Here is a 27,482-nt window from a genome sequence, read left to right on the forward strand (position 1 = left end):
AGGCCCGCCCTCCGCTCGCCCGCGCGGCAGGCGGGTCCCGCCGACCCGGGAGAGCCTGGGTGGCCTTTCTGGTTGGCGGCGGCGGCGGCGGCCGGGCCGTGAGGGTCTCCCTATTGTGGTCGGGCTGCGGGCAGCTCGGGCAGGCCGCGGGCGCCATAGGTAGGTGCTGGGCGCGAAGGGCGCCCCGCGGGCCGGGCGGGCGCTGCGGCCTGCGCGAGGGTGCGCCCTGAACTCTCCCGGGCGGTGGGCCGCGGGGCCGGGTGGCACGGAGGGGCGGGGCGGGGCGGGGCGGGTGTGCGGGAGGCGGGCCTGGCCACGCGGAGTCTTGGCCTTTGTGAAGTCTTAGGGATCAGGGCCTGGGAGAGCGTGGGGCTGGGTCCCGCACGGCGCGGGAGAGTGGGACGGTGAGTTTCTGCGGCTGGGGGGCGGGCCCCGGGACCGGGTGGCGCCGAGATCGGTCGCTTTCCTCCCGGGTTAACGGTCCGGAGTGTAAAGAAACCCTCTCACCCTGTGGGCCCGAAGCCTTTTAGCATCGCTTTCTGGCGGGAAAGGTATGAACATGGTCGTGCTTGCTCAGGACCCTGCGGGAAATCTTGAGAAGTCGCCCAAGTCTCTTTTTCTCCACTGATACTCATGGGTTAGAGTATCACATAGATACTCTGGATGTGGTTTTATTGTAACAATGATCGTGGTAGAGATAAAATGTCAAGGGGGCAACCTGTTGACAGTGATATCTGTCAAGTATCTCATGGACTTGGGTTGCTCATGGTAGGCATTTGATTTACCGTTATTGCATGCTTGCATGTACCTTGTTGCCCGATGCTCCATGCTCCGCGGTCCAGTCTAGTGCTGGTGATCGGGAGGCCAACCACTAGGACGGGACCCGCCGTTTCCTGGCAGCGGAATATAGGCAAAACCCCCTCACGGGCCTTCGCTCACCAAAGGGAGTGAATGGTCAGTCGGTGGGGCTGCCTGTGAGTACAGGATGAGGCCCCTTGGAGGATGACAAAAGGAATGGATGAGGTCATTCTGCTGCTGGGGTTGGGCGGGAAGCCGCAGCAGGGGAGGCTTGACCTAAAGGCAGCAGCCACAGCGTTGTAACTTATCACAGCCTCGCCTCCATGCCAGCCCAGTAAGCGAAGGGTGCTGTCCAAGTGTGTTGGTGGTTTTATCCCCGGGTCAGGGATCCGGGGAAGCCTGGTCTAAGCCTGCTGCTGGCTTACTGTCCACTTGGCAAGCACGATCTGCATGTGTTCAGGCAGCTGAAGCAGTGGTGAGGCCCGCGGCGGGGTGAGCCCTCCTTTGAGTTCTCTGTGGTCAGGCACTGTGTGGGACAGTTCCCAAATGTTTTATAGTTTCATCACGGCCTTGGGGGCAGCAGACATCTGACTGGTTTGCCCAGTCATGGCCCGTTTTGTAGTGGCCCTCCCCTCCGTGGTGATCTCATCCAGCCTCCCGGCTTTAATGCCATCTCTCCTTGACATCTCCATCTCCAGCCCAGCCTGCCATCTGAGCTGCAGCCTCAGCTTTCTGGCTGCCTCTTCCACCTCTCTCTGTTGTTACTCTGATACTAAGTAGCCATGTGCAAACTTAAACACCCGATCATTTAAAAAAGAAAAAAAAGAAAAAAAAAAGAAAGTATCTTATTGATTTTTTTCACAGAGAGGAAGGGAGAAGGATAGAGAGCTAGAAACATCAATCAGTTGCCTCCCCACACCCCCCACTGGGGATATGCCTGCAACCAAGGTACATGCCCTTGGCTGGAATCGAACCTGGGACCCTTCAGTCCACAGGCTGATGCTCTATCCACTGAGCCAAACCAGTTAGGGCTAAACACCAGATCTTTACTGCCTTCACCACCTCAGTTCATGACAGCTCTGTTCTTGAGTTTGGAGCCACCTGGATCCTTCTCAGGCCTCCATACAACCTTCAGGATCATTTATCATCACTTCTGGTTTAAGTTTTGTAATAAGCCTCTTAATTTTTCTTTTTGCTCGCACCCTTGCCCCTCTCATCATGATTGTTTTACATTGCAAGATAATGTAAAACTGAGGCAGCTTAGATTAGAGGCAGCTTGTCTGGGTGGTAAAACAGCTCTAGCACTTTCTAGCTGTGTGACCTTGAGCAAGTTGCTTAACCTTTCTCAGTGCTGTGTGAGCACTGGCGAATATAAGTTCATGAAGGGCTTAGAAAAGGGTCCAGCTGAGAATTGGCTGCCACTGCTGTCCTTGGATCATGTGACCTCACTGCTTGGACTTTCCAGTCCTGTAGCCCATCTCATAGATAAGAGCCAGAGTCCTGGTCTTGCTTGCTCTCACAGACTTGGCCTCCTCTCATTTCTCCTCAGCACACTGCTCTCACCTGCTACACCACACTCCTACCCCAGGGCCTTGTTCTTTGTGTGATTGGAATGTCCCCTCCTCACAGTCCCACTGCCCACCTGACACTCCCCTTACCTTTTATGAACAACGGCTGTGAGGTCTTTACTGCCCATTCTTTCTGAAGCTGCTGTCTCTTTTTCAACTCCTTGCTTTATTTTTCTCTTGAGCACTTATCAGTTTTTCTTAGTTGTTACTTGACCATCTCCTGCTAAACCGTGAGCTCTGTGGGGCAGAGATTTTGTGTGTCTGATGCCCTCAGCATCTAGAAGAGTGTGTGTGCCACATGGAAGGCATTCGGCAAACACTTGTTGAGTGAGTAGTGAAAGCTTGTCGAGGGAGAGTAAGGAACTTGTTCAGAACTGCCCCCCTCTGGGCTTTGCACCTTGAGCTACTGGCTGCTTGGGCTGGGCAGGTTTTCCTGATCTTCCAAGGAAAGATCTTTCTCTCCACAGCTCTCCAACCTCACCCTAGGCACCCCTTCAGGCCTCCAGTTATTATTGTCATCTCTGCTTTGTGCTTCTACATGGCTGCTTCTTAGCCTTTTTATATGGTAGTAGGCATCCCCTCTCCTATAGCCATTTGTTCTTTGTTCTCAAACACCCCCCCCCCCCCCCCACACACACACACACACTTTATGTCTTCTTCATTTTAGGTTTTTTTTTTAGCCTCAAGAGTCACATTTGACCCTAGCTCAAGTCTGGACAGACCCGCCAGGTTCTGAGGGGTTTGTCCTGGTCTGATCTGTGTTCTGTAGCACTGGTCATGCTGACCTGCTTGTCCTTCTCTTAAAATGATCTTTCTTGGTTGCCAGGAAACTGGTCTTACTCTAATCAGTGTTCCTTGTGCCTCTCTGGTTGCAGCCTCCTCAGTGTTTACTTTCAGGTCAGTCTGTCTGTCCTCATCTATGTGTTGCATTTCCTTCATCCTTAGCACCTTTGACAGACACCTCTCTGGGGAGGTGTTGTGTTAAATTACCATTGAAACCACAACAGTCAGGACATCTTAGAATCTTGGAAATAGAGTGACAGCAATGGTGATCATTGCCCTTCCAACTGTGTCCAGGTGGTGGGAACCTTCCTTGTCTCTGGTAGTGCCTTCCTCAGGGTAGACAGCCAGTATTTGTTCAAAGACTTGATTAAACAAGTCTCTGGTGTTTATGTTGTGCCACCTTCAAAATACAACCACCGTACTCTGTCCCTTCACCACAAACTTTTTAAACATATGATGTCTGCTGATTCCTGTCTATGCAACCAGTCATGCTGCCCTGTGCATATATAAGCATGCATGTGTGTATCTGCACCATGTGCATGGCATATTTGTGTGTATGTGTGTGTGTCTGCACGGGGTATGCGCCTGTACGTGCTTTGCTCTGATGCTCAGACCTCCTGCACACCTCTGGGTTTTGGATTGCCCCTCTGAGCTGCCTTCTCAGCCTATACCAGTTCTTTTGTCATGCTTCCTCTGGAGTGAAGCTCCTCAGAGCCGCGTCCTCAACCTTGTTCTTGGTCTGTGTTCCCTCTCTGGGCAGCCTTTCTTCTGTGGCTTTGACGACTACCACCTCTCGAATGTTCTGGCCCGTATTCTCAGGACCAGTTAGTTCCAGAGCGGTGACCTCAGCACCTGTTGGACAGGGCTCCTGCCCGAATGCTGAAACACATGTGTCCCTCCAGGGAAAGCCTCATTTGCTTTCAGTTCCCTCTTGTTTGTGCTCTCCACCTCCACCCGGTCAGCAGAGTGGTTAGTATGGTGTCCTCACTGTTCCTGAAGGCTCCCGTTCTTTCACGCCTTGGCCCTCTGGCCTAGAGGACTCCTACCCCTTGGGCACAGGGACAGTGCCTGGTGCAGTGGTTGGCCTCTTTTCTCAAATAAGGATTACACTGTGGCATGAGAGTCAACTCACCCTATGTGGCTCCTCATTGCCCCCAGGATGGAGCCAGGCTCCAGATGGTACCTAGCACTCCCTGTGCCCTGGCTCCAGCTGTCTCCTGCAGCTGCCCCACCAACCCTGGCCTGGCTCCCTTCCCACAGCCACCACCCCTTCCTCTACTGGGAACAGAACCACGCCACCTCTGGCGACTTCAGCATGCTGCAGCACTGTCCCGGTCCACGTGCCACCTTGTGGGCCCAGGAGAGCCCTGGGGGTCCAGGGTGGCAGAGCGCCCGGCCGTACCTCTGAGGCCCTAGTGCTGCAGAGTTGAGCTGAGGGTCTCGCGCTCACCCTCTGCCTGACCCAGCCCTAGCAGGTGAGTAGACTGATGTTGCTCTGATGGCCGGAGGGAGGCCACACACCTTATGTGTGCTCTGGAAAGGGCAGCCTTCCACATCGTGCTTGCTTACCTAGTAAACTGAGTTCGTAGAATGCTGTGGTGCAGTTTAGTGTAGATATATTTTTTTAATCCTTTTGAGCCTTAAGATTAAATACTGTTTTTATGCTTCTGAAATAGGAACTGCAGTGGACAATTAATAAAATATTTAATGGGGCTTACTATCAGGTTATAAAGAAACAAAGTAAAGGTAGTTTGTTTTAAAGCTTAAACGGTTCTCTTAGGCAGTATTTTATTTTTTATTTTTTTGCTATACTGTTAAAAGCACTTGACTCTTGGTACCGGGGAAACGGAAGGTTTCTGTCATTTGTGACGATGTTTTTAAATCTCTTTGCAGGTAGAAGAAGAAAGGTGCCACTTTGGCATGAAGACAGACTCGCTTAGTCGTCAGTCCTTTAAGCTGAGTGCATTGTGATTTCCAATAATTGAGGCAGTGGTTCTAAAAGCTGTCTACATTAATGAAAAGAGCAATGTGGCCAGCTTGACTAAGCCGCCAGTGTGTGCAGCGCGGGCAGGACGGCACCGGGTCTCGACGGACTTGTGCATGTTAGCAGTATAGATTTATGTAAGGTTTTTAAAAACTGGTCTTTTAAAGTAGTCTTAAACCTTTTTACTATGGAGACGTATGAGAGCCCCTCTCCTCTCCCGCGTGAGCCCGCAGGAGAAGTGGTGATGGAGAAACGTGCTTGCCCCCTCCCAGCGCTGCCCCGCGAACAGTCTCCACCACCTCCCCTGCAAACGTCCAGTGATGCAGAGGTAATGGACGTTGGCTCTGGTGGTGATGGACAGGCCGAACCCCCGGCGGAGGACCCACTCAACTTCTACGGAGCTTCTCTTCTCTCCAAAGGATCCTTCTCTAAAGCCCGTCTCCTCATAGACCCGAACTGTAGTGGCTACAGCCCGCGCACCGCCCGGCACGCACCCGCGGTCCGGAAGTTCTCCCCTGACCTTAAGTTGCTTAAGGATGTAAAGATTAGCGTGAGCTTTACCGAGAGCTGCAGGAGTAAGGACAGGAAGGTGCTGTACACAGGAGCGGAGCGCGCCGCTCCCGCCGAGTGCAGCCTGGCCCTTAGCCCTGTCAGTGGAGACATGCATGCTTGTCCCTTTGGCGGGAGTGTCGGTAACGGGGTAGGCATAGGGGGTGAGAGTGCTGATAAGAAGGATGAGGAGAATGATCTGGATCAGGAAAAGAGAGTGGAGTATGCAGTGCTCGATGAGTTAGAAGATTTTACTGACAATTTGGAGCTAGATGAAGAAGGAGCAGGCGGGTTCACGGCTAAAGCAATCGTGCAAAGAGACAGAGTGGATGAAGAGGCCTTGAATTTCTCCTACGAGGTATGTGGGTGACCTCTCCTTGGGAGTCCTCTTAACATAACCCAAAGAGAGGTGTTTGGGAACAGCAGCAGCTTTTGTAATGGCTCTAAAGTGTCCACATTTTTAAACTAATGAAAAGTTTGGCTGACACGTCAGCCTTTTTCCAACCTGTGTTGGAAAGTGCTGCTGAGATGTGCTCCCCGATGGTGTGTGTGCCTGACCAAGCCTTTTGGATTCAGGGTTTTTTTGTTTGTTTGTTTTTTCCCCCAGATGATCATGCACCATAAAGGCACATCTAGATCCCATCGAGAGTGCCTCATTTCTGTGTCTGTTCTCACTAATGTTGTTAAACTTGCCTGTGGTGCAGGAATGTAGGTGCCAGGGCTGTAGTGTCTGAACAGTATGTTTTGCAGGATGATTTTGACAACGACGTTGATGCTCTGTTGGAAGAGGGCCTTTGTGCTCCCAAAAAGAGGAGAGTGGATGAGAAATATGGTGGAGACAGCGACCATCCATCCGATGGAGAGACAAGCGTGCAGCCAATGATGACCAAGATTAAAACCGTGCTCAAAAGTAAGTTGGGGAAAAAGGAGTGAGTGTTTGCAGGGCAACGGTGGAGCAGGTTTGAGAGGTTTTTGGATACCAGATGACAGTCTCGGCACACTTTTGAAGGCAAGATAATCATGTCTGATGAAGGGAAAACAGACAAGAAACAAGAACGCACTCAGAAGCGCTACCACCCAGGTGCAGATCGTGGTGTACGCTGTGGAAACCATAGGGAAGCTAGTGTCTTGCAGAGGAACTGGGAAGGGACTTCTGATGGAGTGGGGAGTGGACCCCTGAGGAGGAGACATCGGTGTGTTCTGGGAGATGACAAGTCAGACAAGTGTGTGTGGAGGTCGAGGCCAGAGGTGGGTGCTCAGCATGGTGGTAGGTGAAAGTCAAGGTCCAAGTTCTAGACTGTTGTTCTCAGGAGAAGTCATTAGAAGCAAGCAGGTGTTCAAAACAAAACAAACCATGGTAGAATAAATCTTATTGTAGCATAATTGCTCTCAATAAAAATGCCAAATCTAATGATTTGTGTGTTTTTTTTGTTTTGTTTATATTTAATTCTCACCCTACGATATTTTTTCCATCTTTTTTCAGAGAGAATAGAAAGGGAGGGAGGGAGGGAGGGGGGAAATGAGAGTGAGAAACATCAATATGAGAGAGACAGATCAACTGGTTGCCTCCTGCACTCGCCTGGACATGGGGTGAGGAGCAAACCTGAAACCCAGGTCTGAGCCCTTGACCCTGAATCAAACCCGGGACCCTTTGCTGTGCGAGATGATGCTCTAAGCAACCCCTGCCCCGGCTGGTTTTAAAAACAGATTTAGAAACATGTTACATTTTTAAAGATGAAAAGGATGCCGATAACTTGGAAAAAATGTATCTTTGTAGCTGGAGGGAGAAAAAAAGCAGAAAGACATTGTTACAAAATTTTAAAATAAGAGTACAGCTCCCGTGGCTGCAGCATGGTTCGCGCATTTCAGATAGGCAGGATGGGAGCTCCTGGTGTGCAGGTGGAGGTGTTTTAAAGGTGCAGGCAGAAGGACTTACACTTGGATTTGAGGACAGGATGGAGAGCAGTCGAGAGACTTCCAGAGTTTTGTTCCCACAGCTGCTTTGCCAATGCAGGGCCAGTCTGAGAGGAGTCTCTGAGTGTTCAGGTGGAGATGTAGGCCTGGGCAGCAGAGGGGCTGAAGAGATGCATGGGGACTCAGCTGGGCAGACAGGTGACACCTTACTCTGAGGTGCATGGTACAGAAGGTGATGCGGTGTGATGGAGGAAACTGAGGGGTAGGTTGTATGCAGGCTCCTCTGGCTGTGTAGCGGATGTGTCAGTGGTGAGCAGGTGTGTGTCTGCCCATGTGGACTAGTGGTTGGGATAGGCTGGGTTCACTGATTGCAGATGGAGATGAACTTGGGTCTCAGCTTCTGAGAATGGGTTGAGGGGCAGTGTTCACCTTGGTGCCTCTGGCAGGTTTGCTTTGTGCTCCTTCCGTGGTTTCAGCAGCCTCATTCTGAGCAGGTAAAGTCGTGTCCGTCCTGAGCAGTGCACAGGCTAGCAGTATGCCTGGCCACTCTGCCTACCTGCTTGGGTACCGGCTTTCCCTCTGCATTCTTCTCCACCTGGCAGCCTGGCTGGCAGCGGTGCCTCCCTCTCAGGAGTTGTAGCTTGCTCCTCCGGCTTACAGACTGCATATGAGCAGCATGTGAGCTCTTCAGACAACCGGTGCAGCTTTATGAGCACTCATAGTTATAAATGAGTGGCCTGCATGCACCTGTGGTCCCCTATTGTGCTTGGTTTGTATTTCATTTGATGTAAGGTAGCTCCTTGACCTGGCTCACCAGGGAGCGTGCCTGATAGGGTTTGTGCACTTCTGACCTGCAGTACTCCCTTCCAGGGGCTGTCCTGACACCAGCTGTGCAGGAGGTGCTGGGAGGTGCCAAGCAACAGACAGGGCTGGGATAGGCTCTGTCTGGAGGTGGGGCACTTCCCTACTTGCTTAGTTCTAGAGGTTCTTCTCAATATATGGTCCATTTTACTGTTTTTATCTGCCTTATGTCATAATTAAAGAAAAAAAAAAATCCCAACAGTTTTTTTGTTTTTCAAGTGATTGTAGGATGTTCTTCTATGCAGGTCGTGGCCGCCCACCTACAGAACCATTGCCTGATGGGTGGATCATGACATTCCATAACTCCGGAGTCCCCGTGTACCTACACAGAGAGTCTCGGGTGGTCACCTGGTCCAGGCCGTACTTCTTGGGAACGGGAAGCATACGGGTATGGGATGCATCAGTCCTGACTTGAGCCTTGCAAATTCACAGATGAGAATGTGCACACATTGCATCATCGCCAGGCTGAGGCAGGTGAAAGACATCGGAATTCAGACATTTGGGGTCATCCTTATAACCTATTACAATTTTCCTATCCACAGAAACATGATCCTCCTCTGAGTAGCATCCCCTGTCTGCATTACAAGAAAATGAAGGACAACGAGGAAAGGGAGCAAAACAGTGAGCTTTCCCCTAATGGGGAGGTGTCCCCTGTCAAGCCCCTCAGTCGATCTGCAGAGCTGGAGTTTCCCCTGGAAGAGCCTGAATCCATAGGGGCCGACACGGGGCCCCCGGATGAGAAGGACCCGTTGGGGGCTGAGGCTGCCCCTGGGGCCCTGGGGCAGGTGAAGGCCAAAGTTGAGGTGTGCAAAGACGAATCAGTCGGTAAGTTTCCAGAGTGAATTCTTTCCGTTTATCTGCTTTGTACTATCTGCAGGGATGCCACTACATTCCGTGGGGTCCCCTTCCTTCTGCTGAAGACCATCTGTTCTTAGTTACGTCAGTGAGGAAGGGACTGCTGGGGACCTCTGTCTTCCCACAACATGGCTGGCAAGGCCCATCTCCCTGTTCTTTGAAGAACCTGCCCATGTCCCACTCCAGCCCCCTGCTCCTGGGCTCTGTAGGGCCCATGTGGCCAGTGCTGTCATGGAGATGGCTGTTAGTGCAGGCTGACCTTGTCACTGAATTTTCTCTAGTCACTTTTATGTTCTTCCCTGAAGTTTTGCTTTTTTTAGTAGGATGTATTGGATGTGGTGTTTTGGTTTATCTGTTATGTACTCAGAATGGACTGCTTCAATCCACAGATTCATTGTTGGGAAACTGTCACTATTCTGTGGGCATTTCACACTTAAATCCTGCAATTGTGGGAGTGTGTTGGTGTTTTTTACTATCTCTTCTGTCCTTTAGCTTAGTTTCACCCATTCAAATTTTAACATTTTAATTAAAAAAAATTTTATTATTACTTTTTAAAAGTTATATTTTTACTAGAGGCCTGGTGCACAAAATTCATGTACTCAGGAGGGGGGAGGGGTCCCTCAGCCTGGCCTGGACCCTCTCCCAGTTCGAGCCCTCAGGGGATCTCTGACTGACAGCTTAGGCTCATGGGAGAAGCTTCTGCCATCAATACTATGCTCACCAGCTGTGAGCCCAGCTTCTGGCTGAGCGGCTCTCCCCCTGTGGGAGTGCACTGACCACCAGGGGGCAGCTCCTACGTTGAGTGTCTGCCCCCTCATGGTCAGTGTATGTCATAGCAACTGATCGTTCTGCTGTTTGGCCAATTTGCATATTAGCCTTTATTATTTAGGATTAATTTCAGAGAGGGAGAGAGAGATAGAAACATCAATGATGAGAGAGAATCGTTGATCGGCAGCCTCCGCACTTGCCCTACTGGGGATTGTGCCTACAACCCAGGCATGTGCCCTTGACTGGAATTGAACCTGGGACCCTTTAGTCTGCAGGCTGATGCTCTACCCACTGTGCAAAGCCATTTAGGGCTTTTGATGTTTTTTGAATTGATTTCAGAAAGAGGTAAGGAGAGGGAGAAAGGGATAGAAACATCACTAATGAGGGAGAATCATTGATTGGCTGCCTCCTGCATGCCCCCTACTGGGGATTGACCCACAACCCAGGCATGTGCCCTGACCTGGAATTGAACCATGACCTCCTGGTTCATGAGTCAGTGCTCAACCACTGAGCCATACTGGTTGGGTTGAATCCTTTTCAAAGAGGACTTTGCCTTTTCAGGATTTCTGATTGTGTGTATTGCTGCCTGGCTTGTCTCATAACTATTTCATGTAAGGAGCCTTAGAAGAGCTAGGGAGATGGCTTCTGGGGGAAGGGAGAGAATCAGCATGCTGGTTAGCCCTGGACATCTCAGTGGTCCCCGGGTTCCCCCATGGATGGACCTCAGTCTCCCTCAACCTGTCTGGTGTTGCCTTCCTCCCTCCTGCACGCCTGCTTCCTTTGTCTTCTGTGGGTGTGCCAGGGCTTTTCTCTGGGACCTGGCTGGAAGGAAGCTCTCCCTTTGAGACAGCGCTTCACTTATTTATTTTTTTTGTATTATCTTTATGCACGTGTAAATGATTGTTTCTGTTTTTCTAAAACACCTCCCTCCCACTTCTAACCTCATTCTCCTGTGAGAGGTGACCACTGGGACTTACTTCCAGACTCACTTCTCTGCATTCATATGCAAAGAAGTACTAGTTTCAATTTATAATTGAGTAGGTGCAAGTATATTTTTTGTAGCCTTTTGTGTTGAAAAGCTACACCTCAATCTTCCTACATGGAACCCCTCTCTCCACCTTCTGCTGGCATTGCTCTTAGTTCTGGGCATGAGCCACGGCACACTCGAGTGCTAGGAGGCAGACAGGAAACTATTGAGGCTGATGGGAACCTCTAGGAAGTTCTGGGGAGAAGGGCATAATAGTAGGTATAACAGTAAAAGTGGGAGGCCCCTGGGAACTTCACTGAATGGCGCGGGGGTAGAATACGCAGCCGAGACAAGGCACCTGCATGAGCTGTGGCGCTGAGCCAGGGACCAAGTGTGGAGAGGCATGTTGAGTATTGAGGCCTAAGCTGCCTGGATGTGTCACTGAATTTGGAGGGAAAGCAAGCAAGATGGGCAGTGGGTGCAAGGCTCCCCTGCCTGCTATTGACAGTTAGGTACCTGTTTTGATGGGCTCTGAAGGCCGTCTGATTTTTTTTTTTTTTTAAAGCTTTTCTTAAATCCTTGTTCTTATTCCAAAATAACTAAAAGAACATCCAGGAGTTTGTTCCTAAAGACCTTTCAGAATAATTTGAGTTGACTGCGTGAAGGGACCTCATTCTTGGTCTTTCAAAAGGAGCACGGAAAGAGCGGTGGGTATTACGTGATGGGATCTGTCTGGTGGCAGCCCATCACTGGACAGAGGAAACGACTTACACTGAAAATTAGTAACATGGTTCACTGGTGAATCTTATATAGATCTGGAGGAATTTCGGAGCTATTTGGAGAAGCGTTTTGACTTCGAGCAAGTTACTGTGAAAAAATTCAGAACTTGGGCCGAGCGGCGGCAGTTTAACCGAGAAATGAAACGGAAACAGGCGGAGTCTGAGAGGCCCATCCTGCCGGCCAATCAGAAGCTCATTACTCTCTCTGTGCAAGATGCTCCCACCAAGAAAGGTGAGTGGGGCTTGTAAATTGTAACACTGGCAGACTGGTTACATTGTTATTTTTCATTGGATGTTCTTAAAATGTATACTTTGTGTGTGAGTTACATTTTAATTGAAAGCTTATGTTTACCCTATGAATGCAGAATTCCAACACATTCATGGCAGTGAATTCAATGTGATTCAGTGACTTGGTGATTTGGATGGTGCCAGGTTCCCAGTGCTAGCTTGTAGTAGGGTCCTCACCCTGTTGTTGAGATGGTCCTTCTTGTCACAGAATTTGTCATTAACCCCAATGGAAAATCCGAGGTCTGCATCCTGCACGAGTACATGCAGCGAGTCCTGAAGGTCCGCCCGGTTTATAATTTCTTTGAATGTGGTAAGTTTGACCTTCCTCGTCTCAGTACTGAAGTCACGCACCTCGCTTTGATCAGAGCTGGGAGATGGGAACTGGCTGCTAGTTGGGCTGGAAATGAAAGAGAAGGACAAGGAGAAGGATATTGCAGATAGGCAGGTCATTTTCATGGGAATGTGTCCAGACTAAGGTTTACTGTCTCTGCTTCCCCTTTTATTGTTCACACCCCACCCTCCCTCATCTTCCTGTGTTTCTTGCTCGTTGAGGAAGGCTCCCCGAGCTGGATGAAGGAGCTTTAGGCCTGCTCTTCCCATTAGCAGTCTCCTGTCCATCCTCGTCACGTCCTTGAAAACCAATTTTTCTTCCCCTTGGAAGCCAGAACTTAGGAATTACTCATTGCTTTTCATGTTTCTGTTGCTCGCTACCTCTATGCATCCCCTCAGTACTCTGTCAGTCTTTCACAGACATTGGTCCCTGCTCCTTGTGGTTCTGCTTCTGACCTCCAGCTCACTATCCCGTGGTCCCCCTTCCTTGAAATTTTCCTGGTGTGTTCTCTGCCTGTGACCATCTCAGCCCCATCTCAGTGCCTCAGGGAGTCCTCAGGTCTCTGTCTTCCAGCAGCAGTCTTGGCCCCTTCGTGTCTGCTGGTGTGAGCGAATTGTGTGTGTGTGTGTGCGCGTGCGCACGCTGTCTTTTAATGTCTTGGCGAGTGTGTTTTAAAACAGTAATTTTAATTTTAAGAGAACCCAAGTGAGCCTTTTGGCGCCTCGGTGACCATTGATGGTGTGACCTATGGATCTGGAACTGCAAGCAGCAAAAAACTTGCGAAGAATAAAGCTGGTAATGTGCCTCTTAGATGTCAGCCCATGCTACCCTCTGTGTTTGCCCCTCCTCTTGGTTGGGGAGGGCTGAGCAGCAGGGGTGGGAGTGGTGTGGTTGGGGAAAATCCATTTTATTTCTGGATTTATCTATTTTGATTTTTAAAAATTATCTGCTCTTTGGGAAAGATTCCGATATACAATAGAAAGTAAAACCCGAGTAATAAAAGTAGAAAGTCCCTTCTTAACTCGTTGGCAGCCTGGCTGAAATCTCTCACCCTTTTCCTCCCTACTCACAGAGCTGACTGGGCTGCACTGGTCACGTGTAGGGTGGGTTTGTGTTTAAATGGAGCAAAATGTGGGCACGCTAGGAAGTGAGGAACAGGTGAGTCAGCATGCTGTTGGCATTCTCTTTGAGTGGTTTTGACATTTGTGAGGGCGATTTCCTGAGTCCTTCAAACTGCACATTTGGGACTGCCACTCACTGAACACAGCAGATCCAGGGAAGGCTTGTTTTCTGGTTAAAACCCATTGCTCTTTTTGACCGTGTATGTGCTGTTCACTTTGTGCTCAGCACTAGTAGTTGCTGGCATTCTTTTCCAGAAGCCATTTGTCCCAGCTCAGGGCTATTTGGCCTCTTCTTAGGAGTGGACCGCATTGCAGGGTAGGTGTTGGTGCACCCCAGACTCTGGTACCATAGGCTGATTCTGGAGGTTTATACCCTTCCCATTGTCTTCTAGAGCAGCTCTGCCCTTCACAGAATGGGAAGTATGTCAGTTTTGTCTAGGTCTCGGGTCAAGTGTTTTTGCTCATGGGACTTAGCGTTTCCCCTGGTGTTGCTTTCTTTCAATGGTGTATGCTGAATACAATTGGAATAATACATTACTGTCTGCTCTTCCTCTGTGAGGCTGTGCTGGGCTCATACACTGTACCCCATTCTCCAGGAAGGCCTGTTGTCCATTTTTGAGAAATTTTTTCAAAAAACTTTCTTTTTTAAAATCCTCAACCAAGGATATTTTTCCATTGATTTTAGAGAGAATGGAAGAAAGACGGGCAGAGAGAAATATCCATGTGAGTGAAACACATAGATTGGTTGCCTCCTGCACAAGCCCTGACCAGGGCCCCGGCTGGGGAGAAGCCTGCAACTAGGTACATGCCCTTGACCGGAACCTAACTGGGACCCTTGGGTCCACAGGCCCACTCTCTAGCCTCTAGGGTGACTTTCTTTTGTAAAAAAATGTTTTTATTGGTTATTAGAGAGAGAGGAAGGGAGAGGGATATAGAGATAAAAACATCTATGAGAAGAACATCATCAATCAGCTGCTTCCTGCGCACCCCCTACTGAGGATTAAGCCCACATCCTGGGCATGTGCCCTGTCTGGGAATTAAACTGGTGAACTCTTAGTTCTTGGGTTGATTCTCAACCATTGAGCTATACTGGCTGGGCCCAAAAGACTTTTTCAGCTCAACAGGCTGGGTGTTACCAAAGTCATGCAGCAGTTAACACAGAGCAGGACCCACCATGGGGGGTGGAGACATTCTGGTGGCAGGACCATGCTGCACTCCTCCCCATGAGCAGAGACCCACTTTTTCTGCCTAGACCTTAGCTTCTCTTTAGACACCTGCACTTGGATATCTTGCTGATACTATAACCCTACAGAGCCACATCCCTCCCGCCTCCCTCCGTGCCCCACATTCCCGTGCCTTTGGTGATGGCAGCCTTGCTCACTTGGGCACCTGTGCTCAGTATGGAGTCATCTCTGCTCTGTCCTGCAGACTTTTCCAGAGAATCCATCTGGTCTGGCTGTTTCTCCCTGCCACACACGTAGCTCACTCAGTTTGCAGTTCTCTCTGCTTGGTCCAGGTTCTGCTGAGCCATTGGCCTCCATGTCACATGAATCCTCTGACATGCACAACTCTCGCTATCCTGCCACAAGTGCCTCAGGGCCACATTGCCTCTGTCACTGCCTGCTTTTCTTAGGATGTGCTCTTTCCCATCCCCTGCTGTCTCTGTCTCCAAAACCACTGCTGCTCCCTAGAGCCCTGGGTCCCCTGAGCCATGGGGTCCCTGGTCCTTCAGAGGAGCCAGTGTGTAGCTTGCTCTGCAGTTGGAAAGCAGGCTGGGCCTACACGCTCATCCTCAAGATTTTTCTTTTCATAGCTCGAGCTACGCTGGAAATCCTCATCCCTGATTTTGTTAAACAGACTTCCGAGGAGAAGCCCAAAGACAGCGAAGAGCTTGAGGTGAGTGTCATGACTGCCCTGTTTGGAACTGCAGTTCTCAGCTCAGCCTGCCCGGTCAGTGCAGGGTGTGCTCAATGATTTAATCGTTCAAGGTGATATTGTTTGTTTATATTTTATAAAAGGAAACTTGCTAATCTTCATGCAAGCACAGGAAAGAAATGGCATTTTTGTCCCCTGTGTCTTGTAATTGGTAGCAGGAAGTTGCTTGTGAGCAATAAATGTATTTGGAAATAAATCAGCTCTCTCCTTGTAGTAGATCTGTGGTGGGAATGAACCTTTAAGGCAGGGTCTACAAAAGTTAAATTAGTCTTATGTTAACCATTTAAAACTGCTTCTGAACTTTTTTTGGGTAAATCTGTTTCTGTGATTTGGAACAAGGGCTTTTCAAACTCTAAAGAGTTTGAAACTAAAAGCTTTATTGATATGTAATTTATATGCCATGAATTTTATCCTTTTAAACTACAGTTCAGTGGCTTTTTGTATATAATCATCACAACAACCTAACCTTAAAAACTTTTAGCAATAATTCCCAATTCTCCCCATTCCCTAGCCCTCAACACTAATTAGAAGCCACTAATGTACTTGCTATCTCTGGATTTGCCAATTCTGGACATTTTCATAGGAATGAAATCACATATGTGGTCCTTTGTGACTGGCTTCTTTCACTTAACATGCTGTGTTATTTGTGGATCTTATTAGATTTAGAATGTTTACTTCTACTTCTGGTTTGCTAAGACTTTTTGCCAGGAATAGATTAGATGTTGGATGTTCTCATAGTTTTTCTGTCGGCCTGTGGACTGAAAGGTCCTGGGTTCGATTCCGGTCAAGGGCATGTACCTTGGTTACGGGCACATCCCCAGTGGCGGGTGTGCAGGAGGCAGCTGATAGATGTTTCTCTCTCATCGATGTTTCTTACACTCTATACCTCTCTAAAAAATCAATAAAATATATATATTTTTTAAAATGACAACAGCCATACAACAATACCACAATAACCCTCTAATGTGAATGAATTAAAATCATACTTTTTTTTTTAATTTGGCAAAAAATATATTTTTGGAGTGCCACAGAAATGTAGTCATTAGTTTGTTTATTCCATGAGATGAAAAGGTTGAAAATTGCTGGAATAGGGCAATGCAGGTAGTTTGCATTTTTCAGGGATTGGTCTGTTTTATCTAAATTTTTAAGTTTATGGGTCTTGGGTTATCTGTGGTGTTCTTGAGTTCTCGTGGTTCCTCGCTGTCTGTTGGGCCAGTCACCTGGGCTCTTGCTCTTCTCATTGGGACCCATCTGCCCTTTGCATTTGCTTTCTTGAGTTGGAGAACGTCCACTCCCCTGGCAGGTGAACCATCAGTAACATGTGGCCATTTGCACCTGGACTACTTGGTAGTGGTAGTGCTGACCTTTGGCAGAGGCTGTTGCGTATTTTGGGTCTTCTTAGCGTGGGTGTGTGTGTGTTGGCTTTAGCTCTGTCAGGGAGGAACCTGGAGCTGTAGGGTTCGTACAAGTTCTCCGCCTGCTCAGCCTCATTACAGGTGCTGGTTAGAAAGTTAGTCCTCATGGGCTGAATGAGAAAGCCAGATATTGCTGATGTGTTGGCTGCCTGACCAGCCATTAAGGATGGCCCCAGGGCCTTACATCTTGGTGAGTAACTTTTCCTGGAAACTGATCCACAATGATAAGGGCGCTTGAGATGGAGGCACCTTGTGGGACCTGTGAGAAAACAAGTAGCCAGATGATAGCGAGAGGATTTCCTGTTCACAAAATCAACAATACTCATCAGAGACAGTGCCTTCCTTCCCTCTACTCAGTCATGGTGAGCCTGTCTCCTCACTGAAGGAAGTGGAGGTAGAGGAACCCCACCTGCCTGCTCAGAGCAGAGGGGAGGGAGATGGTGAGAACGCCACGTGGAGATGGGAGTTACGCTTCCACAAGCCACCGGAAGCTGGAAAAGTCAAGGAAGGCTCTTCCTTGGGAGGCTTCAGAAGGAGCAGGGCCCTGCTGACACCTTGACTTCCGGCCTCCAGAAGTGAGAGAAAATTAATTTCTGTTGTTTTAAGCCACCCAGCTTGTGGTACTTTGTTGGGGCAGCTCCAGGAGACGTACACAGCCCTACTGGGGACGTGAACCTTGCTCCTGAGCGGCATCCATTCACCAGGGGGCGGCTCCTGTCTCTGTTGTGCAGAACTTTCCTTTTTTTCCTTGATTGGTTAAATGGTTTCTTGTTAACCCTTCTTTAACCTTTCTATTCTTTGGTCGCAGTGGTCACTTTAAAATCCAGGATGACATTTGTATTTGACTAGAGCCCGACCTGGCACTGTAGCCTTTGGGGAGAATTAGAGTGCAGCTTTTGCTTTGCTTACCTTCTCTTTTCTATAATCTCACTTATGATGATGTTCAAGTTTTTCTCCAAAGGTTATTTATCTTTAGATTTCAGACTAATTATGTGAAGTCTGAAGATTCAGGCTCAGCAAAGGCTATCTCCGGGCTGGCTAGCTACGCAGGGCCTTCACCCCACCCATGCCCTCTCTCCAGCCTGGTGTAGGGCAGCTACTCTTCCTTGTCTCAAGAGGGCCAGCTGGGCAGTGAAGTGCGGGGTGCGAGGTGCTCTGTGAGGTAATAAGGAGGACAGTAAGCCTCTGGGGAAGCGGACAGCATGGGGAGCAGCTCCGCCAGGCCATTACTTAGAAGCGGCTGCTTTGTTTTGTAGTATTTTAACCACATCAGTATCGAGGACTCACGGGTCTACGAGTTGACCAGCAAGGCCGGACTGTTGTCTCCCTATCAGATCCTCCACGAGTGCCTTAAAAGGTAGGGTGGGAGTTTGCCGTCCAAAGTCTGGTCGGGGGCTTCTGTTTGGGTGCCCAACATCCTTCCTGGCTGTTGATCCTGACTCAAAAAGCAATGCTGAAGCCCGAGAGCCATTGCAAGTGTTCCCTGCGTGCACAGAAGCTCCTGCCTGGCGGCCCATGGGGTCAGGTTGGAGAGCCTCACTCTCCAGCTGAGCAGCAGTTCTGGGGAAAGGGTTGGCATTATCTTGAGAGAACCCTTAACTTTCTGAAAGCAACTGGTTCCTCCTCCTCAGCTGATGTCAGCTGTTGTCTTTGTTTTTTTCTTAGAAACCATGGGATGGGTGATACATCCATCAAGTTTGAAGTGGTTCCTGGTAAAAACCAGAAGAGTGAATATGTCATGGCGTGCGGCAAGCACACAGTGCGCGGCTGGTGTAAGGACCCCATCTCCTCCTTGCCACCCACCACGCTGGCAGATGACCCCTGGGGGGTGTTGCCTTGCTGCCACCCCAACCTGTGGTCTCTCTGGGAGTTTTGAGCTCCTTTGCCTTGGTCCCCAGTCACTGCCCTCTTGTTGCTCCCGAGCTCCAGCTGTGGGAACTGGCTGCCTCCAGTTTTGTCCACCAGCATCTCACGCCAACATCTCAAACACAGTCAGCCTGAGACTCGACTTCGGTAGTCCTGTCTATGCTGTCTCTTGTCTTCTCTCTCGTGGGCTAGGACTGGTCATTCTGGTTAGGCCATGCGGTCCCCTCCTGCCATCTCTGTCCCCTACAGTTCTTGGTCCCTGCGGTCGATGCTGCTCAAACAGCAGCAGAGTCTCCACCCTGCTCTGTTCTGCATTCCTGTGCTGGGTGCGTGCTGCCCCTCTGCCTTCTGGTCTGTGTGCACTACCTGTACTCTTTACCTAATGTGAGTTTTTGAAATGACTGCCTTTTAAAATATAACTTTATTTTAAAAGAAAAGTTTGTGTTACTACTACCCTGTTTCCCCGGAAATAAGACAGTGTCTTATATTAATTTTTTCTCCCAAAGTTGCGCTAGGTCTTATTTTCAGGGGATGTCTTATCTTTCCATGCGCTAGGTCTTATTTTCGGGGAAACACGGTATATACACAAAACCAATGCTGTATAAATTAGAAGGTAGTGCACAGGTTGACCCTGGGAACATTCAGAACCACGTTGAGACCTGGTGTGCCTTGTACTCCAGCAGACACCAGTCCCACTGAGAAGTGCTCCTAAGCAGGTGGGTGGAGCCAGGATTCTCTCCTCCAAGCTGGGAAGCCCTTTCTGAAAGTATGGCCTTCTGGGAAAACCCTCCTCCTCTGCCTCCTCCAAGGAACCTGAAGCCCATGCTTCATGACACCTCATTGCTGCTTGATAGCGTGTCTGGAAGTGTGGGGTTGTGGTGGGAGGAAGGATTCTTAAACTGTGTGACTTGATCATGTCCTGACCTAGAGCCTCTGATGGGCTGTTCTGTGAAGTTGATAGGGGTGGGGCCTGGCCTGGAATTTGTGAGGTGCTTGTGCTCAGCGTGCTTGGTGAAGCACTTCTCATCTGCTTCCTGTAGAATGTGCTCTCAGCTCGCGGGGGGTAGGGAGGGCAGATGAGCTCCTTTTAAGGCAAAGTGACTGTTATGGATAGCTGGATGTATGTGACTCCCTCTGCGTATCCTTTCCGTCTTCACAGGTAAAAATAAGAGAGTTGGGAAGCAGTTAGCCTCTCAGAAAATCCTTCAGCTCCTGCACCCACATGTCAAGAACTGGGGGTCTTTACTACGCATGTATGGCCGTGAAAGCAGCAAGATGGTCAAACAGGTAACGGGACCTTTCTCCCAACCTGGGAGCACATGCTTGGGGTCCCACTGTCACAGGGATAGAGTCAAGCCGCTCAGCGCTGGCTACCTTTCTTGGGTTCTCTGCTACCTGTGACTTTGTGGGGGGGTCATCCTGCCCAAAGGGCCTGGGCCTGGCGCTGGCAGTTTGGGGAGGAGACTGGAGCAGCGGAAGTCTGGTGATGGCAGGCCCTATGCTAATTTGAGGCCACACAGTGGCTGAGGGAGAGGGAGCATACAAGGGCAGTTCTCTTGGCTATGAACAGTTACCGAGCTTTAGTTCAACAACCTGTGGGTCATTTGTTTTGTTTCTGCTACTTTTGCCAAGATCTTGAGATTTAAACCAATACCTTTAGGTAGATCGCAGATAGTTGGATGACAGATGCTTTGTTGGGTGGAGGGAAGTACTAGGAGGTGAGTGTTTACATTTTTAATTTCCCCCTGATGTTTATAGAAACGCTCTGGGTTATCAGCACCCCAGTAAGTAGAGGGATGGTCAGTGTAGAGTTGGGGACTACAGGTGGTGACTCCAAAGATCATAAGGTGGACCCTCAGGCCATCCCTGAAGTGCTCTTGCTCTGGGCATGATAGTAGGCCTGGTGAGGGAGGTGAAGGGTCCTCACCTTGCTGAGAGGAACCTCAGGATATGTGTTTTTCAGAATAGAATGCACATGAAACTTACCTTGCCTTTGGTATATGCCTATATTCTGTGTATTCTCTCGGGCTAAGGTTGAAGGAGAGAAAGCCCACTTTGGCCCATGGGCGGGAACCTTTCCTAAACTGGAGGGCGAGGGGTCAAGCCTGGGAACAGCCCAGCATGTGGCTTTTGGAAGACAGGAGGGGTCTGGCACCCCAGATACAGTAGTTGTCCTGAGAGACGGAGGGCCTTAGGACAGTTAGATCTTGCACTGAAAATCTAGGGCATGCAGAGAGCTCAGTGGCTGGGGCTGATGGCCTCGCAGCCTAGGCACCACTTCAGTCAGAGTGTTCTGGGCACAGCAGGTCTGGCTGACTGCTGTGTCTAAGGCAGTGTCTAGCTTCTTTGGGTCTGGACAGGGGTAGAAACAGCTGGGTACCAGGGTGCTTTAGTCCCAGAGCAGGTTGTGGCTTTCTGTCCACTGAGAATGGGGCAGTGGGGAGCAGCACAGTGTTCTCTGCGCAGGTTGAGGGTAGGGCAGCTGGTGTGGGGTCCAGGGCAGCCCTGAGATGGAGGCACTGTGCTCCCCAGGAGACCTCAGACAAGAGTGTGATTGAGCTGCAGCAGTATGCCAAGAAGAACAAGCCGAATCTGCACATCCTGAGCAAGCTGCAGGAGGAGATGAAGAGGCTCGCCGAGGAGAGGGTGAGCACAGGCCATGGCTCCCCCATCCCCGTGCCCCAAGGCAGGGGACGGTACCAAGCTGTGTCACGCACTATGGCGACTGCAGTTGAGGGTGGGGGTCAGTGGAAGCTGTCCCACAGGAACCCATCGCTGGCAGTGCCCAGGCACCTGGAAAGCCATCCAGATTAGATTTGCTTTTCCCTTGAGCTTCAGCATTCATGATACTTATGCTAAATCCCTATTTTATGTAATTAAGTTAGAGAGCTGGCAGCCCTGGCTTGATAGAGGTTGTGAAGGGCCCAGCCTCTTTACACTGACTCCAGAGCTGGCTGTTTTGAGGGTAGGGAGAGTGCACTGGCCAGCCCTCTGCCCCCTCCCCATACACAGGGTCCTGGTGGGTGACAGACTGCCATCCTGGGCCTCTTCCTCTTGGAGTCCTTAGCAGTTCTGAGGAAGGAGTGTGTTTCACAGAACCCAGGCAGGGCTCAGTCCCCATGCAGTTTCTAAAGCCTCCCATTCAGGTGGCCTCTGTGGTGTCAGCTTGGGCCCGTAGAAACCCTGAGGAGGTGTCTGTTGTCTTTGGATCCAGGGGATGCCTCACTGTTGCCCTCAGGTAGGGATGAGAGAGACTCACTAGGGGCATCTGGTGGCTGTCACTTCCTTGGCTCTTCATTTTTGACTGTCCTGATACCCAGGGAAGAATTATGGACTCTGATGGTGTCCAGGGTTATCCTCCCATCCAGGCCCCTGACCGGCCCACACCTCAGGTCTTTATCTTTCCAGCCTGGCACCAGTCTTGGGCTCACCCCCCACCCACCCATCTCCCTCTGGAACCTTTTGCCTAAAGCATCCCTGACCTTCATTGTTTTTCTAGGAGGAGACGCGAAAGAAGCCCAAGATGTCTATCGTGGCATCTGCTCAGCCTGGTGGTGAGCCTCTATGCACTGTGGACGTGTGAGGAGATGGTGGACCAGGCACGGGGGCTGCCAGCTCTGATGCCAGGAAGACCACACACTGCTCACTCTGCAGCCTCTCATCTCCAGTCTAAGTTCCTCCCCTGCAGCCACATGTCTGAGGCTGGGGCCAGAGGGGTGGGGCTCCGGTGTATGGGGACAGCCAGGGCCACATTCTACTATTCCGTTTCCTTGTGGGCCACCCACAGGTCTGAGTGGACGTGTTCAAGCATCAGCTCATCCTGCCCGGGCAGGTGGAAGCTGAGCTTGGAGATGACCTATGCTTTTACAGGTTTGCTGCAGACTGGTTTTACGAACATTTTCATGAATTTTAGTATGTAACATGCACTGACAAGAAATGATGGATGACAGATGAAATGACAAGTGATGGCCGAGAGTTGTGGCGCCCTGTGCCTAGGGCTCCTGCAGGCACTGCAGGGACCTGGTCAGAAGGCGCATGCTGGCGCACCACCCCCTTTTCTGCCTCCTGTGTTTCTCCTTTTTTTCTTAAAATGTTTTAACAGGAAGTATTTCAGACCTTTTTGGTTTAAAATGAACAGTTTTAGTATCAGAGCTATTTTTCAGAGATTACCGGCAAATCAAGGTGATTATTTTTCAGCCAGTGTGTTTCTGCCTGGCTGTTCCCCAAGCCCTGAGCTGGGTTGTGATCCATTTTTCCGTCTTTTAAAAAATTAAATATTTTTTATTGATTTGAGACAGAGAAAAACAATCAATTTGTTCTACTAATTTATGCATTAACTGGTTGATTCATGAATGTGCCCTCACCAGGGATCAAACCCACAAACTTGGCATATCATATCAGGATGATGCTCTGACAAACGGAGCTATCCACCCGGCCAGGGCCTTCTGAGTAAGTCTTAATGCCCTCAAAACTCACCACCTTAGATAACTAGGTTGGTTGCCTTCACTGGCCTTTGGCAACTTTTTACTAAAGATTTTTGCACAGTCAAATCCCTCTGTCCCCCCTTCAGTTTTTAAAGCTTTTATGATATTTTAGCATTTGGAGAGAAACTTTTACAGTGTGTAGAAGATAGATTTGGAATCATGTATGTAGCAGATATAAACAATTAATGAATTTTAGCACGTGGGTTTATTTAAGAAGAGGGAACAAGGACCTTTAGTGCAATCCATTCTTGATCACAAACTGGCACTCCTCTCCAGATTTCGTGCAAGCACATGGATGGCAGCTTCACTGGATTTCCAAGGCAGCCGCCCTGTGCAGCCAGGTCTGGTAACCAGCTCACTCCTCTGACCAGCAGCCTGTGCTCTCCAGGTGGCCCCTGTGGACAGGTGCGGGGTTAGATGTGACCCTGCCCTGAGTCCCAGGGGGTGTGAGGGGCCCTCGCTTGTCCCCACATGTAAGGTAGTGGTGGTTAGCCATTGGTTTCCTGTTCCAGTACCTCTTCAGGTTGCCACACTCATGGTGCACTGCCAGATACAGGAGCCCAGCGCTGGGTTGCATTGTTACGTTCTTTGGGTGTGCCTGTCCACCACATCCCCTGTGGATGGTTTGTTTCCAGGAAGACAATTGGTGGTGTCTGCTTCCGGGAAGACAATGTTGGCCTTGTAGGCCACCCAGTGTATTCCTCCCTCAACACCCATGTGACCAAGGTTAGCTTCTGTGTTGACCTTTATAAAACGGAATCCTCAATCAAGTTGCTGTAATTATATTCTTGCTTCTCTCTTGCTTGTGTCTGTCTGCAGCAATGAATAACTGACTGTGACGGTTTGCCCTTAAAGCAGCCAGATGCGCCATTATGAACCAAAGCTTTGTGCACATGTTCCTAGAAGTGGGTGGGTCTCTGAGGCCCCACATCCTTTCTCAGCCCATGTGCGGTGTGTGTTGTGTGCACAGCTGTGCTGTGGGGGTAGAGGGCAGGGAGAGCCTCTGCTGATGCCACCTCTGTGCATCATACACTTCCTAGATGGCGGTTGGGCCGGGGCTGTAACTGAGCCTGGATTGTTTGGACACATAAAACAAAACTGTCCAAAAGGTTCCGACTGGTGTTTTTTTCTAGCTGTGGGAGACGAGGGGTCTTGTGGACCTCAGTTTGCCAGAACCTCTCTGGAGCAATCCCCAGCGAGCCTAGGGCATTAGCCTGGACACAGCTGCTCCCCATGGTAGCTGAGCAGCATCCAGCCCAGCTTCTTTCCTCAGGCTCACTTGGGGGTGGAACAAAATTGAGGGTCCTCCCTTTGGGGCAGGGGAAGGAGGCGGGGGTTAGACAGGCAAGGCCAGCCCCCCCCACACTTGGCCTTTGTGAAATTTGAATCTGCTTTTCATTAAGCATAAAACACCAAGCCCTGCTGTACAGAGGGGCTGGGAGAACTGCCCCAACACTGCTGGGTCTGTTGGCTGTATGCAGGGCTGGCAGGATGCTGGCAGAGCCAGAGGCTCAGGCTTAGACTTCTCCCAAAGGTGCCCTCTCACCTCCGTCCCTTTGCACTGCAGTGAGGGGGCAGAACCCCTGTCTGCAAAAGCTTTGGGTTCTCATCACAGAAACATCAGGAGTTCAGCAGTTGTTTATTCTGGCCCTTGTCCAAAAAGAATGTGTATACCTGTGTGCAGGGTGCAAGAGCCTATAACCCACAGTAATGGGAAAGGCCCTGGGCAGGACAGCTGGGTCTGTGTCCTATTGGGAGCACCACCTCAGTGTTTTGGGGTGAGGCAAGGATTTGAGGCGCCACTTGGTCTGCCCCTGTGATGCCAATGAGACCTGTTCTGGAAAGGCTGGTTTCCATTGCTCCAGGGCCTAGGAAGAAGGGGAGGACCCAGATTCCTGCTGGGTGTCATCTTGGGGCCCAGATGAGTGCTGAGCTGGTGGGTCCTTGGGCTCCAGGGTCTCTGTGCCATTGGGGTGCTCCACCCTCTCGAATAAGATGAGCATCTCGCAGTGCGGGGTCTGCGGGAACAGGTCCACAGCCATGGCTTTGACCGGCCGGAAGGGAGTCCCTTTCACTCGATTAGATGGGGCTCTGCAGAGGCTGTGGTGGGAAGGGAGTGGTCCTGGTTAGGCCCATGGCTGGGCTCCTGTGGGAGCCACGGGGCTGGGTGCTGGCCCCCTTTCACCCCAAGCCCCCACCTTAACTCACTCTACAAAGTTGCCCATGGCCGCCCGAGGGTTGCAAGAGACATACAGGAGCCGCTTGAGGTTCTCAGCTCTGCGGATGGCCAGGATCACTTTGGAATCTGAGGAGGTAGACACCTTAAGGGAAGGTCCCCACCTCAAAGAAGGGGTAGCCCAATGGATGTGGACCTCAGGCCTGAGGCTGCACAGCCTGGGGTCCCACCCAGATTCACTGTCCTCCGTTCCCTGTACCACCCCCAAGTGGAGTTACTCACGCAGGCCGGCGCGGGGTGGGTCCAGGATGGCAACCAGCTGCTGGGAGGCCAGTTTGCTCACCAGGGCAGGTACCAGGTCCTCGGCCCTCCCACAGTGGAACTCCACATTGCTCAACTCTGCAGATGGTACAGCAAGCCTGTTGGGATCCAGGATGCTCTGCCACACTGGACCCGCTGAGCTGCCTGGTGTGTCCTGAAGCCCCTGACCAGAGGTGTCTTAGGAAAACTCATTGGCCAGGGAGTCTGCTCACCCTCCTTCCCTATCAGGCAGCCCCAGGCACTGTGGGTGCACACTAGGGATCCTGTTGTGCCTTCTGCAGTCTGTCACGTGTCTCCCCGCCCCCCCGCCCCCCCATGTAATGGATTCTAGATGTGGTGTTGAGGTATATAGCGGTGGGGACTGCCCACTGGCTCTCACCATTGTTGTTGGCATTCACCCGGGCATCCTCCACAGCTTCCTGGCACAGCTCAATCCCCACAACTCTCTTTACCTTCTGAATCAAGGAGAGGGTACAGGCTGAGGGTGCCCTGCACCCCCCCCACCCCAGGGGCTTGGGGTGGAGAGTAGCAGGGGGCATTGGGAGAAGAGGATTTGGGACAGGCTAGGGGGTTACAAAGTGGTGGTAGCAGGAGGGCTGGGTGAGGAGAGGGCATCCTCAGCTGGGCTGGGAGGGAAGGCTCACCCGGGCCAGGGCCAGGCCGATGGTGCCAGTGCCACAGCACACGTCCAGCACTGTGCTCTCCATGTCCAGCTGGGCCCATTCCTGGATGACTGTGTAGAGGACCTCAGCTGCTGGGGTGTTCACCTGGAGGGTGGGCCAGCACAACCCCAATGTCAAAGCAGCCCCACTAGCGTCCCACCAAGTGCCTGCATTCCCCAGGGAACCCCCCTTCTCTGAGACCTGTGGCCAGTCCCTGGCTCATCTTTTTTCTAGGTCTGATCCCACCCCTTCCCCACCTCTAATTGTGGAAGCACCCAGAGCTAGTGGTCCAGCTGCCCCTCCATCTACAAGATGCTGGGCTTCCTCACTCAGGGCCCAGACTCTAAAAGCAACTTGGTGCTGACCCCCGACATCCCTAACTTAGGAACTTCTGAGTGATGGATGTGTGGGACCTCCCCCATCGTCAGACACAGAAGACTCCAGAACTCTCACCAGAGCCCTGGCACCACCCAGCTCCCACTCCCTACATTTGGCTCTCCAGCAGCTTATCACAAAGGTCCAGTTAGAGAAATTTACTACATCACAGCTCTTGTGGCTCCCCCGCCTGAATGCTCTCCCCCAAACTTCTGCAGGCTAACACCTGTCACCTACGCTAGCCCACTAGCCCAATTGTGTCCTGGTAGCACATGGGGCCTCCCTCCGTGCGTCTTTATGATCCCCAGGGCAGTCGTCTACCTGGAAGAAGGCATGAGGGGAAATCTGGAAAGTCAACCCCAGCAGATCTTCATGGATGTACTGGTCCCCAGCTATGTGCTCCAGGGGCAGGCCCTCTTGGCTGGGAGTCTTTCTGTGGGTGGTGAGGTCGGTCGGTGTTGCCAGCCCTCAAAAGGATTCATCCCTCCCTCCCATCCAGGCTCCTCACCGCTGTCCCTCCTTCACGAAGTAGAGGCAGGTCACCCCGCTGGCCTTGCCCGGCCCCTCTGTGAAGTGCTGCGCTAAGGAGGCCTTCAGCCCTGCCAGCTCCTCAGGGCTCAGTTTCTGGAGGAAACGGTAGAAAAGGCTCCGTGAGGCTGTGTTGCATGCAGCCCACTCCGGC

At 50.8% G+C, this 27,482-nt stretch overlaps 2 protein-coding genes across 7 annotated transcripts in view; one reads left to right on the forward strand and one right to left on the reverse strand.

Moving 5' to 3' along the window:
* Nucleotides 1–24,036, forward strand: DGCR8 (DGCR8 microprocessor complex subunit). 4 transcript variants are annotated; one of them, XM_084867890.1, is made up of 15 exons: nt 1–159; nt 4,410–4,624; nt 5,043–6,040; nt 6,433–6,592; nt 8,703–8,845; nt 9,000–9,282; nt 11,861–12,058; nt 12,323–12,424; nt 13,142–13,240; nt 15,380–15,462; nt 18,173–18,273; nt 18,582–18,688; nt 19,942–20,069; nt 21,315–21,428; nt 22,282–24,036. In XM_084867890.1, exons 3-15 carry the CDS (start codon nt 5,321–5,323, stop codon nt 22,363–22,365), a joined length of 2,322 nt encoding a protein of 773 aa, XP_084724016.1. In that variant the 5' UTR covers nt 1–159; nt 4,410–4,624; nt 5,043–5,320; the 3' UTR covers nt 22,366–24,036. The 4 variants fall into 4 exon arrangements, with proteins under 4 accessions (XP_084724016.1, XP_084724015.1, XP_084724017.1 ...); XM_084867892.1 differs by lacking the exon at nt 1–159 and adding an exon at nt 355–404; XM_084867889.1 differs by lacking the exon at nt 4,410–4,624.
* Nucleotides 23,453–27,482, reverse strand: part of TRMT2A (tRNA methyltransferase 2 homolog A) — a 6,263-nt gene continuing 2,233 nt past the window's right edge. Inside the window, exons 6-13 of one of the 3 annotated variants that reach the window (XR_014793506.1) lie at nt 27,309–27,424; nt 27,122–27,233; nt 26,408–26,530; nt 26,143–26,218; nt 25,725–25,841; nt 25,465–25,571; nt 25,099–25,366; nt 23,453–23,661 (exon numbers count right to left, since the gene is read on the reverse strand). Coding sequence is in view for 2 of the 3 variants with exons in the window: in XM_084867921.1 (XP_084724047.1) it covers nt 25,135–25,366; nt 25,475–25,571; nt 25,725–25,841; nt 26,143–26,218; nt 26,408–26,530; nt 27,122–27,233; nt 27,309–27,424 (873 nt within the window). In the remaining variant the exon portion in view is untranslated. Of the gene's footprint in view, nt 23,662–24,891; nt 25,367–25,464; nt 25,572–25,724; nt 25,842–26,142; nt 26,219–26,407; nt 26,531–27,121; nt 27,234–27,308; nt 27,425–27,482 lie in introns of those variants that run through there. The other 2 variants (XM_084867921.1, XM_084867920.1) reach the window with 2 other exon arrangements.

The sequence above is a fragment of the Pipistrellus hanaki genome, assembly GCF_964339955.1.
Source record: "Pipistrellus hanaki genome assembly, chromosome: 19".
Lineage (NCBI taxonomy): Eukaryota > Metazoa > Chordata > Mammalia > Chiroptera > Vespertilionidae > Pipistrellus > Pipistrellus hanaki.

Bases quoted from the DNA above. Each gene is read 5' to 3' on its own strand.
- DGCR8 (XM_084867890.1), top strand. From the start codon at position 5,321: ATGGAGACGTATGAGAGCCCCTCTCCTCTCCCGCGTGAGCCCGCAGGA. The intron at 15,463-18,172 runs GTGAGTGTCATG...TTTGTTTTGTAG, and splicing joins AAGACAGCGAAGAGCTTGAG to TATTTTAACCACATCAGTAT. The intron at 18,274-18,581 runs GTAGGGTGGGAG...TTTTTTTCTTAG, and splicing joins CTCCACGAGTGCCTTAAAAG to AAACCATGGGATGGGTGATA.